This window comes from Oryctolagus cuniculus, chromosome 5 (assembly GCF_964237555.1).
Source record: "Oryctolagus cuniculus chromosome 5, mOryCun1.1, whole genome shotgun sequence".
In the NCBI taxonomy this organism is placed as follows: domain Eukaryota; kingdom Metazoa; phylum Chordata; class Mammalia; order Lagomorpha; family Leporidae; genus Oryctolagus; species Oryctolagus cuniculus.
Genome location: NC_091436.1, coordinates 118,458,065 through 118,476,532, shown reverse-complemented (window position 1 = coordinate 118,476,532; position 18,468 = coordinate 118,458,065). Strand labels below are relative to the sequence as shown.

Below are 18,468 nucleotides of genomic sequence, written 5' to 3'. Positions count from 1 at the left end.
AGGGATCACATAAACAAGAATAGTGTCTGCAAATACTAGCTGATAGAATCAAAAAGGGAGAGAATGATCCAACATGGGAAGTGAGATACTCAGCAGACCCATAGAATGGCAAATGTCCTGACAGCACTCTGGCCTCAGAATCAGCCCTTAAGGCATGCGGATCTGGCTGAAATGCCCATGAGAGTATTTCAGGCATGGAAAGCCAAGACACTCTGGGGGGAAAAAAAACCCTAAATGAAAGATCTCTGTGAGTGAGATCCCAGTGGAAAGAACAGGTCATCAAAGAAGGAGGTACCTTTCTCTGAAGGGAGCAGAGAACTTCCACTTTGACCATGGCCTTGTCTAAATATGATCAGAGTCAGTGAACTCAGGGGGCTTCCATAGCCTTGGCAGCTCATGACAAGAGCCTAGGGTGATTACTGATGCCAGAAACAAGAGTGTCAATTTGTTAAGTCAACAACAGGAGTCACTGTGCACTTACTCCTCATGTAGGATCTTTGTCCTTAGTGTGCTGTACATTGAGATTTAATGCTATAACTAGTACTCAAACAGTATTTTTCACTTTATGTTTCTGTGTGGGAGCAAACTGTTGAAATCTTTCCTTAATGTATGCTAAACTGATCTTCTGTATATAAAGAGAATCGAAAATGAATCTTGATGTGAATGGAAGGGGAGAGGGAGTGGGAGAGGGAAAGGGGAGGGTTGTGGGTGGGAGGGACGTTATGGGGGGAAGCCATTGTAATCCATATTCTGTACTTTGGAAATTTATATTCATATTCTGTCTTTGCTACTTGCAAATAAAGACGTCAAAAAATCTCAATAAAAAATTAAATATTAAAAAATTAAAAAAATAAGTACATTATAGTGCAAAAACTTGAAATCCATTCATTTGAGGAATGCAATCCATGCATTCTCGAAAGTTAATGGAAAAGCAGACATGGATTTGTATGCTCTTGTACCAAAATAAATTTATCTTTTAATCTGAGTTTTCATAATTTTTTTGAAGTACCTTCATGTGTTAATAAAGTTTCTTAGGCAGTTCATACTGCTATAATAAAATGCTGTAGACTGAGTGAATTAAACAACAAAATTCCTTTCTCACAGTTCTGAAGTCTGTAAAGTCCAATATCAAGATTCCAACAAATTAATTTCTTGGCTACAGCTCTCATACTAGTCTGCAGATGACCAACTTTTTCAGTGTTCTCACATGGCAGAAAGAGACCAGAAAGAGAAGTAGAGATAGACAGATGATAGATAGATAGATGATATATAGATAGATAGATAGACAGACAGATATAGATTATAGACAGAACAAGAGAGAGACAACAATGAGCGAGATGGGGAGAGATAAATGATGTTGGAAAAAGATGATAACTGAGACCATGAAATCTTTGGGAAAAAATTAAAATGTGATATAGATTTATAGCACAAATTTATAATACTTTTTGAGTTGCCAAGCACCCAGGATTATTTGCTCATCAGATACCAACATTATTAATAAATTAAAGCTCACAGCCTCTTGGCATAAATCTCTGTCACATGAGCTTGAATCTCTGGAACTTTCCTGAAATCGGTGCAGTAATGGTTGCTACCAAGGGTCAGCTTTTTGTTTTCAAGGTTATAATACTATTTGGTGTAGGTTTAGAATAAGTTCTTTTTTTTTTTTTGAAGATTTATTTTATTTATTTGAAAGACAAAGTTACAGAGAGAGGTAGAGACAGAGAGAGAGAGGTCTTCCATCCGCTGGTTCATTCTCCAGATGGCTGCAATGGCCGGTGCAGCGCCAATCCAAAGCCAGAAGCCAGGAGCTTCTTCCTTGTCTCCCACATGGATGCAGGGGCCCAAGGACTTGGGCCATCTTCCACTGCTTTTCCAGGCCATAGCAGAGAGCTGGATCAGAAGAGGAGCAGCCGGGGCTAGAACCGGCGCCCATATGGGATGCCGACACTTCAGTCCAGGGCTTTAACCCACTGCACCACAGTGCCAGCCCCCTAGAATAAGTTCTTGTGCTAGTGAACTGGAAGAAGCACACAATATGGCACTTCTCACTGCTATGGGTATCATGCTGGGTCCCTACTTAATTTAGATGACTATCCACTTCCAACGCATTTCCTTCAAATGAATGATGGGGAGGAATCTCCTTCATTAAAAAGACAACTGTAGCCATGTATCATTTTCTTCACAGGGCCTTACACAAATGGGGCCCTTGGTAGTATATTCTTTATAATACTCCAGAGACATCGTGGTAGAAAACAGATTTGACCACACTCTAACCACTATCCACCACCACACATTCTTTTCCTCACCTATAGAATTGTCTTTTCCTTTTATTCTTCCTTTTCCTTGGTTTATTCTTTCCCCAGTCTCTATACTGTTCTCTTTCTTCTCCCCCTCCTTTCCTTGCCCCTTCTTCCTCTTCCCCCACCCCTTCTTATTCTTCTCCCTCTTTCTTTCTCCACTGGATTGCATCTAAAGAAAATGTTAATCCCTGGTCAATCATAACTTAGAGAAAATACTTTACAATTTATTTTATTAGTAATATGTATTTACAATACCATACAAATATAAAAGGATATAAAATTTGAAATACAAATAAAGCTATAATCCTATTCCATTCCTCAGAGATAACTCTTATGTACACATTCTCTGGGCTATCTATCGAAAAACAAACTAAGATTAAAGTACAATATGTATGTTGTGTTTTTAATTTGTTTTTGTTTAGTATAACAGTATAATTTAATTTTCTACATCATTCATTCAACTAGATGGACATACCATTAATTGAGGAAATTTTTAAAGAGGAACAAAATCCAAAAAGAATTCCTAATTTGCCTTAGACTGGCAGTTGTGGCAAATAATTCTATATCTTCATCTACAAAATGAACAGAAGAGTGAGATTTCTCACATTTTCCAAAGAAAATTGATTCTACCCCCCTTGCTATAGCTACTAATTTTGAAATAAAATTTATGATGAATGTGTCTGTGTTTCAAAACAAAAAAGAAAAAGATTAGTGGCCATAATTTATTCTTGAATTGTTTTAAACAAAGAAGTCTTCAATTTTCATAACTTATTTAAAGCTTAAAACAACAAATGCTAGAAGAATATTTGTGAACTCACAAATCTCTGTATTCTACCAATTCAATCATTTAATTTTACAAAAATGTTTTGTCCCTTTTTAAAAATTACAATTTGCCTCTCAAATATAGTATATATTTGAAAGTGCTATAGTGTAGGTTAAAACCAGCTATGCTATACTAATAATGTTTAATTCCTTCTTCTTAAATTTTTTTTTAAAATTGATTTTGAATATATTACAGATCTGGAAGTAAAATATGGAAGATATGCATGAATTTCAAATGTGAATTAATTAACATGCTTTACTGTTATTGATATGTACATTTTGTAGAATCATCCTTGAATAACATTTGCATGTGATTTACATTCAATTTCTCCATATTCATTTTTGCATATAGTTTGCATGCATTTCAATGTATAGCTATTTCCTACATTTAGAGTTAGACTGCTAGATGAATAGGAGTCATTCAAATGAATAGTCCTTCAAATGGTTAGGCCTGAGAGCTAAAGGATTCATGATATTATGTGGCCATATTGGACAAAATCATGGGTCAATCTGTCACAGGGTACACCAGGATCAGTCTGTCATTCTAGAAGATACGTGAAGTTCTTTCAAAATCATCTTCCATGAACACAATCCCAAAAAATAGAAACATGGTCTGAAACTACTCTACCTTCCTTCCCAATTCCCTTTTAATTTTGAGGACCATATTTATTTATAACTATTTTTGTATTTATTTATTTGGCAAAGGTTGTATATTTTTATCATGTTCAATGTGTTTTGAAATATGTATACAATGTAGAAGGGCTCAATTGAGCTAATTAACATTTGCCTCATCTTACAATTATAATTTTTGTGGTGAGGACTTTTAAAATCTGCTCTCAAACATTTTTGAATTCCCTACCAATTTAGCTTGTCAGTCTTTTAGAATAAAGGAATCTATAAAACACATAAAATTAGCAATAAGAGGCAAGAGCAGATTATTTGAAATAACAAAGAAATAAGACATTTTTCAATTGTTTCTCTGGATAGAAGATATATTTTCACTACTGGGAAATATTTACTAGGCTACCCATGCTAATGATCTAAACACATTTAGGGTTGGTCTATGGTGATGTCTTAATAGCCTCTTCCCCAAACATGAATGAATTGAAAGCAACTCTTTTTTGCTCCCAGTGTTTGCCCAATTCTCTCATTTTGGTGGGAGGAGAAAGAGGACAAGCTTCACTATGGTTGAGGGGATTCTGGCTAGACTCCTTAATCCCATGCCTCATGCTAAAGCCCTGCCAATATCCTGGATGTGCTTGGCTGCTGTTCAGGTCTAAGGAGTCAATTCTGGCCTCAGGGATCTCAAGCTTTGCTGGGGTGGAATGAAGAGGTTAATTATGATTTTTCCTAAAGAGAGGGATAGGATAAAACTTGCCTTCCAGGAAGATTAGTCTTGCAGCGTATGGAGGATGGATGAGGAGATAGTAAAGATTGAAGGAAGGATAAAGAGGCAGAAATAACAGAGCGGTTAGCTAACTATTTGGGAAGGGTGAGATTGAAAGAGGAGTCATGGTTGACTTCTATAATTCTGGTCTGTGTGCAGTGTTGTCATTCATTGAATTAGAAAAAGCAAGCGTGAGAAGTAGCAGGATGAGGACTGTGTTAACCTCATTGTGTCTGTGGGATAACCTACTAGGACTTCTCATTCAGAAGCTAAAGGCAAGCTACAGAGCTCAGGAAAGATATCTGGTAATTTGAACTCGTGAAAGAAGTCACTGTAATCAGAGGGAGAAAGCATAAACCCTCAGCTCTCAGCAGGCAGTGCGCAAAGGATGCTGCCATGTAAGAGTCCTCAAAATTGTTAAACTCTGAAAAGTTTTTATACAAAAAGATTACAGCTCTTTGAGGGTCCAATGTATGCACTAAGGTAGAGGTTACAAAGGCAAATGGCTTCATAGAACAGGGAGCTACAACATGTCATAAAGAGCTAGTTATGGCAAGGGCTAATTAAACTAGGGAAGGAATGTTCCACTCAAGACATTCAAGTTATTTTTGCTTTGTTATGTTTTGTCAGTGCCCAAACAAAAAATATCTACAAAGAGGCTTTACCTTACAGGCAGCCAGCCTATACCTGCAGAGCAAATTTATCTCACCAGTTTGCTCTTTAATACACTCCCAACACACAGACAGCATAGACTGACCTCTCTTGGAGAGCACTGACCTCAGTGTCCAACTACTCTCTCCTTCAGAAGCCAATGCAGTACCACAGAGAAGGCTGCTTCCTTCCTTCCAGGGGCAGTCTTGAGATTTGAGATGTCCACAAGATATGTACAGAATGGATCAAGAGGCTGAGAATCTTCTTGTCAACTTGTAACTGGATAAAACATGCCTTCTTATTGATACCCTGCAGATGATGGGTTTCTGTAAGTTCCCTCTAAGGGTTCTAATTCCAGGGCATCATTATTCAAAATTCAGCAAGAGAATACGTTCCCATCTTCTGTTCCAACTCAAACCTAAGATAGTTGTTTAACCTTTCAGAGACTGGAAACGTGTGGTTCACATGTCATGAAAATCTGAGAACAACATCCTTCTGGATATTCTCGTAATGCCTGCTATGAGTATTACACCCCTTAATCATAAGGCTTTTTGTATTCAGGGCCAAGGACAGACAAGCTACTTAAATACCTTTTAGATGGGCCCTGCATGAATGCATGAATAAGGTGAGCTTGTCTTTAGTATCTTTACCTAATTTATCAGCATCATTTGATCCTCTGTCCAGGTGCCCATCAGAACCTCTATCACCTAAAGAGGTTGCATCTGATGTAATTTCTGCCCACCCCCAACTGCATTAGAGATCTGTATGCATTATTTTTTTCCAAAGAAAGCAGTTGTTTGATAAAGGAGTAACAGATAGTGCACTTGATGGCTTTGTTATCTCTGGTCTCCCAATAAATTTTTCTTTAGTTGTAAATTTGACCCAACTACTAACAAAAAGAATTGCTGAAAAATATAACTGAAGCCCTTGGACAATTTCCTTTTCAGAGTTAATACTTTTACATATTTGTCCTTAAATCTTCATGTACAAATACTCATCAGGCACAAACTTGTTATGTTTGCAGTTCTGTTGGGCTCCCAATAACGACTGAAATTAAACCATGAAATAAAATCCACTTGCTAAAAAAAACAGGAAGTTGTCTTGTGATTGGAAGACAAGCTCTGAAGATCAAGAGGCAGCGTGTTCTGTCCTTAAAGTGCCCCTCAAAGATAAAGGATTGGGTTTCTGTAGTACTACAGAATTAACTGTACCTGACCATGGCTTTTCATGACTCTTTTCATAAGAGAACTACAAAGCATTGCGGGTGATCATCCCAGAGAAAGCTTAATAACACTCCAGCTGGCAGAAGTCAGAATTACATCACTCAGTTGGCAAAATCAAGAACATAACAGCCTTACATTGTTTTTTTTTTAAAATTAAAAATATTAAAAACAAGTAGAACATTAACAAATGATTGATAATCTATTATTTGCCTGGCTCTTATCTAGGATCAGTGATAGATACAAGATCTGCTAGACACTGTTCACAACTATTCATATAAACCTATTCCATTTTAATGTTGAAAAGGGGATTTGAAGTCCACATTTTCCCTTCTTAGTTGTTCTTGCAGGTCAGGCCTCACATCCTGTGTTTATTATCTTGAAATAGCTACAATATCCTGCTTCTGAATCAAGATGCCCACTCCACTCCCTGGTCACAGCTGTTCTGGCATAGGATCTGGGTGGGCTGAATGGAGATGGACTGCCACGCTGGCATCGCAGGCGGTTTTCGTCTCTTGGGAAGGCCCCAAGCTGCCACCTTCTTTGCCTAGCTGACTCTGCCCCTGCAACTGCTGTCTGCCTTCTTTGAGGTCTGGGCACAGCAGCAGCAGCTGATTCTGGCGTGCCAGCTGATATCTGAGCAACTGCTCCTGGGCCTCCTTCCAGTTCCCGCTCTCCTGCATGTACACCTGCTGAGCAGGAGAACTTGGGGAGCAGCTGTGCCTGTGGGATGTGATGCCAGTGACGCTGGGAACAGGGACAGCAGTTGTTTCCTGTCCTGCAGTGGGTCGGCCAACCTTCCTCCTGGATACTCCGTTCAGTGACTGGTGAGCCAGCTGGTTCAGTTTGCCTAGCATATCTATGAAGAGAAGAAGTAAGGGGAAAAAATGGATTTAGTTTTGAACCAGCTGATTATGCATTTTATATATTTAGCATTACTGACAAGATATGGTCATCTAACTAAAGTTGGAATTATATACCAGCTCACAGATTCCCAAATAACTTTGGAAATATATTCTTCCTAAAATATAGCACCATACACCATGCCCAAATATATCTAATAGAAGTCTGATAATACTGCTTTCCTAGAAAAACAGGTTATATCAACTAAGTTTTTTTTGTTGTAATTATGACTAAAATATGAAAACTACACCACAGTTAGGACTTACCAGTGAGTCTTCTCTGTACAAGACAACCCACTACTACACCTATATTAATAAATGTGAACTCTAAAAATCAGTCTTATGTATTACTATAGATTTTATGACAAACTTAAATTTCACTATTTTTGATTTTTATAGAAGTATAGATATAATCACATGTAGGTGTGATGTAAAGAAATCATCTATGTATGATTGTGTAATAGTAGGAGAGAAGTCACACTGGACTCAGATCACAACATTAGAGTTTAAGTTCCCCATTTGCCAGTTAGCTTTGTGACTTTCATTCTGTTGCTTAACCTCTAAGGGTTTCAGTTGTATAATTTTATATTTTTCTCAGGTGCTACTTAATAATTTACTAACATATACTTCATTTAATAATCTTGTTTTAATTATGTTGTTATCCCTTAACATTTTATTGATGTTATTTTCCCATTAAATAGAATTAGAAAACAACTCAGAAGAGTACAACATTGGTAAGCAGATGATTTAGGCATTTTTGTCCTATTTGGTCCCAATTCTTTGAAGGGTATATTATACAAGCATTTAACAATTTGATTTTGCCATATGTAAATGGGTTAATTAATCTATCATGTTACTGGTATAATAAATGATGATGATGAAATAGGAGTATAAAGAATTTTATTGACATAGTAAGTCAAACATACCAAAATGGTTGATGATGTTATTATGAAATATGGTTTATAGAAGCTATATAACATTAGCTAACAGTCCAAGCTTAGAATTAAATACATGTGGTTAATTTCCTGCTTCATCTCTTAGTTGTTGAATAAAGGTACAAATTGTACTTAACCTCTCTATGCTTTAGTTTCTTCATCTGTAAGACAATCTTAATGACAGTCTCCACTTCATAGGATTGTTGGAAGATGAAATAATAGAAAGCATACAAAATTCTACCCAGAGCCTACAATGTGGTAAAGACCATCACTGTATTGATTTTTATAGAATTATCCTCATTCAGATTGTTAATACTTAAGTAACACTCATGTCTGCCAAGCACTCATGCCAATGCTTTCCAATGATTTACTCATTTAATTCCTATACTCATTTAATTAGCTATAAAGCTAGTATAATTATTACCTTCACTTTATAGATGGAGTAAGAAATACACAGAGGGTTGTATGACTGGCCCTAATCATAAACCTTATAAGTAGGGATATGAGATAGAAACTTAGTGTGGCTCAAACATCACACATGACTACTTAAGGAAATTATCAAATATTCTAGAAGTATCTTTTTTTACTCTATCTAGGGTTTTATTTTAATAAGATATACTCTAAATTGATAGCTCTGTGGCTATCTTGTTTCATACACAGACAGAAACACTATACAAAGTCATATTAAAATGCTTATTTGGGGGTGTGTTTTTCCCCAACTTTCCTGTACTAATTTGAAGTAACACTTATAGAGCAATTAAATAATTATCACATGCTTAGAACTAAGTTACATATAAGATTGAGTCCTTATACCCTCTGGAGTAAGTGCTTTATTACTTTTTTTTTTTTTTTTTTTTTTTTTTTTTTTGACAGGCAGAGTGGACAGGAGAGAGAGAGACAGAGAGAAAGGTCTTCCTTTTGCCGTTGGTTCACCCTCCAATGGCCAGAGGGTGATCGGCGCACCGCACTGATCCGAAGGCAGGAGCCAGGTGCTTCTCCTGGTCTCCCATGGGGTGCAGGGCCCAAGCACTTGGGCCATCCTCCACTGCACTCCCTGGCCACAACAGAGAGCTGGCCTGGAAGAGGGGCAACTGGGACAGAATCCGGCGCCCCAACCGGGACTAGAACCCGGTGTGCCGGAGCCGCTAGGCGGAGGATTAGCCTAGTGAGCCGCGGCACCGGCCGAGTAAGTGCTTTTATTATGTCCCTTTTAGAAGGTCATCAACTGAGGAACAGGGAGATTTAGTAACTTCCCAAGACCATGAAAAAAAGCAATGGCAGATATTATTTATTTTACAGAATTTAAGACTTTTGAGTTGAATTCTCTAAGCACCATATAATACTGTGTAAAGACAGCAATGGGCAGTTATGAAGAAAACTTCTCAGTTGGATCCCTGTAGGGGAGTATGCCATACATGCAAAAGGCTTCATTCAAATGCTGAATGAGAAAAAAAAATCTCAAGATTTGTCCTAAATCCTTGGAGGGAGAATCGGCAATTCCTTCATTTCCATTGATCATCCATGTTTTTCCTACATTTTACTAGTAAATTCATTAACCACTATTTTATACACAATGCAAATGTTAATTTACTAAGCTGAGTATCACAGTCCTTTGTCAATTTATTGAGAACTGTCTTGGTTTGTGTTAACAGACAGTAATGATATCTGCATCATACCATAAGAGACATAACTTGGGGTAGGAATATCAATCTTATCCCAATTTAATTTCTTAATGGGTAGAAAATGAGATGAGGATGCGAGAAGGTAGTAATGTCTTATGAATATAAGTAAAATGAGATAAAGTATTCATCCTGTTCATATTGTTTCAATGATGCACTGGTTAATACACCAGTAGGCCCATATTATTCATATTTTCCCTTTCATTGTCTTCAATCCTTTTGGCTAGCCAAAGTCACCTAACTGTTGGATGATTCTCTTCCTTAAATTCAAACAAACTTTCAGATTACCTTAGTTTTCCTATTGGATCTGAAACTTTTTTCGGAAGCATTACTTGACAGTTCAAATTATATAGATTGGCACTTCAATATTTATTGACTGGAGTTTCTCATTTGATCTCCAACACAAATGCTTGTTACTGGTTACTTTTCCTTGTGTACTAGTCTTATCTTCCTCTTCAGACATAGATTTATCCCAGGGAAGAAAAATTTTTTTATGCTATCAACCTTGTTCATTCTGCCCCACTCCTATGTCAAGCACTGCGCTTGATTTCATCTCCATAATTACTGCTCACACCAGGAGGAAAGATGTAGTTTACCAGGATCAGCAAATAACCAAAGACAAGAATAATAAATTGTCAGGTAGAAGCAAAATTTAAAAAGGAAGAAAGGCTTTGAATTTTAATCCCTTGGTAAAACCAATAACACTTCATCTAAGAGGGATCTAACACTGCAAGTCACCTATAGTCAATCTATTGAAGATATTGTTATTCCAGTTTTGAGAGACCCTCACTGGAAAGCTGTTTCCCCTTGTTCTGCAAGTCTGTATCTATTCATAAAAGACAAATGCAAGCATAGCTTTTCTTTGCAGATCCAAAACCATTTAAAAATCTCCCATGAATTATTTACATGGCAGCTCCAATCAGCAACATACCTGACAGACTCCCCAGCCAAAATGAAAGTTCACTGTGTAAAGGTGCCCAGGGAGGCTGGCTGCCTCCCACTGTGAGGTTATAGACAGAACTAAGTCAGCACACATTATATGTCAGTGCCGACATCAGAAGGAATCAGATTCTTTGATCTCAGACCTCCACAGGAAGCTTAGATCTCAGACAAATTAGATAAAAAATGAATTTATAGCAGATATGTGTCCTAAGGCATGCAGCTGAATGTTTGGGTTGTAGGGAAGGAAGGATAGTGAGTATCAAAACATATGAATTGGAATGCCTATCTTCCACCTCCACCCAGTGGATGAGTCCCCATCAAAATGGAAGGATGGAATTTCAGGCAGCCCCTCCATGCATCTACCAGTCCCTTTGGAGGACTTGATCGAGCTTTGGAGAATGGGATAAAATATGGGGAACACATATTCCTTCTCTACAAAACAAGGACTCATTCCTTCCAAGCTGGGTCCTTCCAGGTCCACTGATACTCAGCTATGACTTTTCCAGATGTTTTAAACTTCTTTTCACTTCCAAAACTTTTTGAACAATGAATATATGCTGTCCCCCTGATTTTTAAAACTTTTGTGGGTGCTAAATCCTGGCTTCTTTTGCAATGAGAACATTAGTGATGAGTCCCTTTCCTCTCTCTACCTCCCTTTAGACTGTTTGTGGTTTTCCCAGCCCAGTTCCCTGTGAAGCCTCAGTGCTTGATTACTTGGATTCAGTACAAAAGTTATAATATAACTGAACCTAAACTGAGTCTGAAACAGAGGGCTGAAAGCTAGTCAGCCAATGAGAATTATGTACTCCATATTGGTTTGTCATTGATGCATAGGGGTGATAATCCTGCCCACACATTAAAAAGGTATACATAATAACTAACAAATTATATTGCTTAACATTATCTGGGTTATTTATTACTCTAAGTGAAAATATATCAGTTATTTTTAGTAAGCAGTGCATGCATTATAAATAAGAAAACTATGAAAATTAGACAAAGGGAAAAGGAAATGATACAATGGCTCTTCCATTGTATCATGATGATCTCTATTATATTATTATATTATTTTTTGGAAACTCTGGCAATTCACATATTTCAGTCAACCTAATTTAATTTATTACCTATCTGGAATTTACTTTTATTTAAAGCATGAATGTAGACTGTTAAGTGTTCTAAGCAGTGAAATTTGCAAACTCCATTTATAGGCTGTGTACTTTCAATTCATTTTCTCTTTTATCATACATAACACTTCTAAGGGCCAGCCTCCTCTACACTCCCTGGCCACAGCAGAGAGCTGGCCTGGAAGAGGAGCAACCGGGACAGAATCCGGTGCCCCGACAGGGACTAGAACCCGGTGTGCTGGCACCGTAAGGTGGAGGTTTAGCCTAATGAGCTGTGGCACCGGCCTGAATATTACATTATTTTAAGAAAAGTAACATATAGGGCTGGCATTATGGCGTAGCACATTAATCTCTGCCTGCAACACTGGTAGAAATAGTGTAGAATTCCTTATGTATTTAAATACTCTCTTAATTCAGTAAAATGTGGTTTTTAAAATACAAGTCCAACATATCTCTTAATAATTGTTTTCAAGATAGTATATCTTGATTCCTATTGCACATTTCATAATGCTTTCCAACTGTGCTCAATTGGCTTATACAATATTATTTTTTGTAGATTAATATTATATTTGTTATTCATGACATTTATAAACTGTAGTAATTAAGGGTTGAATCCTTTAAGTTCTTTTTAGGCAATTGTATCATCTGTAAACCATCTCTAACACAGTTTTATTTCATATCTGCTTGTATTTCTTAGCATCACAAAATAGGCATTATAAAATTATAATATGAATGAATTATGTTTTATCTTCGTTTTAGTAGGAAATCTTCTAATTACCCATTGTTAAATGTGTTATTGCACCTTGGTTGCAAATAGCACTGGGACTCTATCTTATTTAGAGATTTTTTTAAAAATTTATTTTATTCATTTGAAAGGCAGAGTGATACAGAGAGAGAGAGGGAGACAGACAGAGAGACAGAGAAAGAGATTTTTATTCCTTTGGTTCACTCCCCAAATGGCTGCAGCAGTCAGGGCTGAGCCAGGTTGAAGCCAGGATCCAAAGTACTTAAACCATTTTCCACTGCTTTCTCAGGGTAACAGCAGGGATCTGGATTGGAAATGGAGGAGCTGAGACTTGAACTGGCACTCTGATATAGAATGCTGGCCTTGCAAGTGGCAGCTTAACCTGCTGCTGCACAATGCCTGCCCTAGCAGTATTTGTTGTTGTTCTTAAGGAATAAGTGCTAGATTTCATTCACTTTTTTTTAACTTTTATTTAGTAAATATAATTTCCAAAGTACAGTTTATGGATTACAATGGCTTTCCACCCTCAATAACTTCCCTCCCACACGCACCCCTCCCATCTCCCGCTCCCTCTTCCATTCCATTCACATCAAGATTCATTTTCAATTATCTTTATATACAGAAGATAGATTTAGTATATATTAAGTAAAAATTTCATCAGTTTTCACACATGTTTTTAAAATAAGAAATGTTCATATCATTCATGTTTTTAAAATAAGAAATGCTCATATCATTTTCTTGTGTGATATGGGCATGCCATTTATGAATAATTTCCAAATAATTATATAATTTTTCCTTCCTGAGAACTTGAGGAAATTTCTTCTAGTCCTCAGCTGTTTTGCTTTTTTTGTTTGTGTGTTTCCAGGTATCTTGAGACCATCATTTCCTTGTCATTCTTACATATTTATACTTACATATTTGTACTTACAAAAGTTGCCAGTTCCTTTTAATTCAAATTTACAAAGCATATCATATATGAGAGTAATTCAAAAGGTTCTTGGAAACATAATTTAAAAATAAGTTCATTTTGGTACAAGAAATTAAATCCATATATCTGAGGAGTCATTCAAAAAGTTCATAAAAATGTATATTATAATAAAACTGTGCATTGTATAGTCAACAGATCTCTAAAGTGTTAGACATGAGGAGTTCCTGAAGTTGATGTCCAGAGTTTGCCTTTTCAACATGTTAGTTTTCTAGTCCTAACATTGGGTGCATGGGCTCTATGAAGCACAGTGGACAGTGCTCAGAGAAAGGTCAGTACATGATCTGGAAAAGGCAGCACTGAGGCTGCAGTAGTAGTTGACCTGCAAATATAAAGGTGATGATGAGGCAACTGGAAGAAGAAGCAAAGTGGCCAACAGAAAACACTGCCTGGAAGCTGGAAGTCACGTTTCACTCATTGTGACAACCTAAAGATGTGTAGTCACTAGCCTGCAGGTGATTTTGTGAATCAGTATGAACTTTCTACATGCTTTTTAGAAGAGATGAAGAATTATTTCTTCAAGATTTGTAAGAACCACTGGAATCCAGGGATTTCTGGAAAGGTAGAATGGAAATAAGGAAGAGTTATTTCATCTCTGCCTTCATCATCTACTCAATGATAGTTATCAGGAGCCTTGTATCATAAATCCCTATGGTAAAAGCCCTGCTGGGATTAGCAAAGATACAGAATTTATAGCAATGGATCTGGGTACAAGTAAAACTGTGCTACATACAAAAGATAATAATAAGAGGGAACTATTATAAAAATGGAGAGAAGAAACTACTTATAGATAAAATAATTTTTAAAATAGATGATGAGACATATTTGTTCTCAGATGGGAAAAAAGGGGAATTTTTTGTTAGGTGGCTAATTTAGAGAAGCACATTTTGAAATGGAAATGCTGTCCCACAGAGAAAAAGACAGGGAGTAGAGTAGTATATGACATTAGATAGCTAAAGACATACCCTGTGAAATGGAACAGAGATGGGGAGAGAGACATTGTAGAACTGATAAAACTTGACAAGTAAGGGGTGGGCATATGGCCAGGGCTGGATTTGAGTCCTGATTCTGACTTCTGATTGCAGCTATTTGATACTGTAGATCTGGGGGACAGAAGGTGGTAGCTCAAGTAGTTGGGTCTCCACCATTCACACAGGAGAACTTGACTGAGTTTCCAGCTCGCAGCTTTGGCTCTCTCCACTGTTGCAGGCATTTATGGAGTGAGAAGCAGATGTGAGAACTCTGCCTCTCTCAGAAAAAAAAAAATTGCAAGATTAAAAAACAAAGAAAGAAGTGTGAGTTAAGGGTAACACTGAGTGTGCGCATGGGAGGTTTAAGGATTACTAATCAATTTATGAGAACAAAGGTCAGTTGAGAAGGAGAAACAGAAAACTGAGCCCTAACCACGCAAAGAACTCCTCGCCTGGCATTTCTACAAACCTCAATTTCTGTAACTGAACAACCAAGTCCTTAGCAAGTGGGATTCGCAACAGAGTGATATGATTTACAAACTAGAAGGGATAAACATGTAACTTAGGATAATAGTATTGTTTCTTTTAGCATTCTGATCCACATTAAAAATATTCAAACACATAGTATTGCTTCTTTTAGCACTCTGTTCCACATTAAAAATATTCAAACACATCTTGTTTCCTGTTATTGCTTTCTACTCAATGGCTTATTGTCTGTAATTATTCTCTGTTCTTCCCTCAAAATAGTATTATGCTCCAAACATTGAAAATTCATAAAGGACCAGATACCAGATATCATCTCTTTGAGAAGGATCGTATAGCATCCTAAGTATATATCAGGAGATAAATAAGTACTTAATTAACAGTTATTGTGAGGTAAGACATAATTACATTCATTTATACATTCCAGCAGGCTCTCATCTAAATTTTACAAAGGTGTAACAGCTTCTGCTAAGGTAGCTCATCCTTGACATTACTGACATTTTGAGCCAGGTAATATTTATTGTGGGGGTGGCCTTGCACATTGGAAGATAGATACAGCATCACTGTTCTCCACTTACTACCAGTAGGCCTCCACCTCTCCCAAACTATGTGAAAAGAAATGTGCCTGGATTCTGCAAATCTCCAGTGAAGGTTAAGGAGACCAAACTGCCCTGATTTGCCTGGGACTCAGGGAATTCATGGGACACAAGACTTTCAATATGAAAATGAGGATGGGATCAGCTAGTCACCCCATACGTACAGGGTTTGGGGAAGCAAAATCGCCCTGGTTGAAAACCAGTGGTCTTTGGGAACAGAACACATATACATGAATTACAAAGACCATAAGTGTTACAACAGAGGCCCACATTCAGTTTTGTTGTTTTAAGCCACTAAAGAAAATTCTCCTTTTGATGAGGTGTGAGGGACGGGGGAAAGCTTTAAGAGGAAACATGCATCTCAGCTAGTGTTTAAATATTGTGGAGGTTTTATCAAATAAAGACAAGCACTCCAACTGGAAGAAACTGTGAAAACAAATGAGCAGGGAAGTGTTAGACAAGTCTCAGGATGAGTGAGCTAGAGTGGTGAGTGGGAGTGGGGTGCAGGAGAGCGAAATCCAAAATAAGGTTAGGAAGATAGGATAGTTTATGTCTTAGAGAGCTTTGAGTCTTAAATAACAACAAGAAAAAATAACAATGACAAATAACCACAAATAACACATACAACATACTAAGGACTGTGTGTGAGCTCTTCACTGGTGTGAATTCACTAAATCTGTAAAGCAGCACTAAGGTGAATCATATTATTGATAATTTTCTTTTTTTAAAAAAATTTGAAAGGCAGAGTTATATAGAGAGGGAGACACAGAGAGAGGTCTTTTATCTGCTGTTTCACTCCCCAAATGTCCACAATGGCCAGGACTGGGCGGGAGCCAAGGACTTCTGTGTCTTACACATGGGTGCAGGGGCCCAGGCACTTGGGTCATCCTCCGCTGCTTTCCCTGATTCATTAGTAGGGAACTGGATGGGAAGTGGAGCAGCCACAACTCAAAGTGGTGCCCATATGGAATGCCAGCAATGCTGGTGGTGGCTTAATCTGCTACACCACACACTGGCCCCTATGATAACTTTCTTAATGAGGAAATTAAAGGTTACAGAGAGAAGTGTCAAAGTCACAAAGTTAGGCAACAGGAAAATCAGATTTAATTCCAAAGTTTGACTCTTGGCTCCCATGATCTTACTTGTGATATTTTCATGTGCCTCCAAATCATGATGTGTGTTCACTAAATCTTTAGTAACAGAGTTCCACAAGTAGATAGGAATTTTCAAAGATATCATAGATAGCTTTATATGTCAAAATTCCAGCAATAGTATAGTAGCAATGACATATATGAAGAATTTCAACATCATGGAACAAGAAATTAAGTGTTTATCTTGGGGCTGGTGAAGTGGCGTGGTGGGTTAACGCCCTGGCCTGAGGTGCCAGCATCCCATATGGGCATCGGTTCTAGTCCCAGCTGCTCCACTTCTGATCCAGTTCTCTGCTAGGGCCTGGGAAAGCAGTAAATGATGGCCCAAGGACTTTGGCCCCTGCACATGCGTGGGAGACCTGGAAGAAGCTCCTGGCTCTTGGCTTCGGATTGGCGCAGTGCTGGCCGTTGCGGCCAATTAGGGAGTGAGCCATTGGATGGAAGACCTCTCTCTCTCTCTCTCTCTATCTCTCTGCCTCTACTCTTTCTGTGTAACTCTGACTTGCAAATAAATAAATAAATCTTTCAAAAAAGAATTTATCTTGATGCAAAAAATTCAAAATTGATGCATATAGTATTTTCTTTTCTTTTTTTTTCTTTTTTTTTTTTTTTTCTGACAGGCAGAGTGGACAGTGAGAGAGAGCGAGACAGAGAGAAAGGTCTTCCTTTGCCGTTGATTCACCCTCCAATGGCCGCCGCGGCCGGCGCGCTGCGGCCAGCGCACCGCGCTGATCCGATGGCAGGAGCCAGGAGCCAGGTGCTTTTCCTGGTCTCCCATGGGGTGCAGGACCCAAGCACTTGGGCCAGCCTCCACTGCACTCCCTGGCCACAGCAGAGGGCTGGCCTGGAAGAGGGGCAACCGGGACAGAATCTGGCGCCCTGACTGGGACTAGAACCCGGTGTGCCGGCGCCGCTAGGCGGAGGATTAGCCTAGTGAGCCGCGGCGCCGGCTCCATATAGTATTTTCATAATTGCATTTTTCATGAACTTTTCAAAGACCTTTCATACTTTACTCTCCTCTGCCCCCATGGAAATTTTCTCCATAGCTCCCTGACTACATTCATGCAATTTTTGGTAAAAGCTGTAATGTGGTGAGTTTACAATCTAGCAGTAATGTTCAGTTGCATCTACTAAATAATCTTAAATACTACAACAGTGCTCAGAGAAGGCCAAGTGCTGTTGAGAGCGACAACTGATCACTTTATCAGCAAATGTTGAAATTTTAAAAACACAGAGGGAATAGGGAAACTAAAATAGCATGAACATAATGGAATAAAACCAAATCTATTTCAAACTAACAATAATTAAGGGTTTTGTAGCTGCAAATAATTTCCAAAGAAAAGCAGGAGATGCCTCATTACTTGCCTTGGAAACAATGCACTAAAGATTTGGACAAAGCTTAGAAGATAAGGAAGCAATCTGCTATGATCCCCAGGGGAGGATTTGGATAACACATATTTCTATTTTTAACTTGGATGTCCTCAAAAAATGGTCTCTTTGATGCTCCCGTCTCCTCAATCTAAACTCTTCAACAGAATCCCTGTAACTTGCCTCATTACTAATAATTTATTAATGACC

The 18,468-nt window shown here is 38.0% G+C and overlaps 1 protein-coding gene across 6 annotated transcripts in view; it reads right to left on the bottom strand.

The window, feature by feature from the left end:
* Positions 1-6,514: 6,514 nt before the first annotated feature.
* Positions 6,515-18,468, bottom strand: part of PKHD1 (PKHD1 ciliary IPT domain containing fibrocystin/polyductin) — a 579,994-nt gene continuing 568,040 nt past the window's right edge. For all 6 annotated transcript variants that reach the window (XM_070074011.1, XM_051855614.2, XM_051855618.2 and 3 more), the window contains one exon: positions 6,515-7,239. In XM_070074011.1, coding sequence (XP_069930112.1) covers positions 6,815-7,239 — 425 coding nt within the window. In that variant the 3' untranslated portion in view covers positions 6,515-6,814. The remainder of the gene's footprint in view (positions 7,240-18,468) is intronic.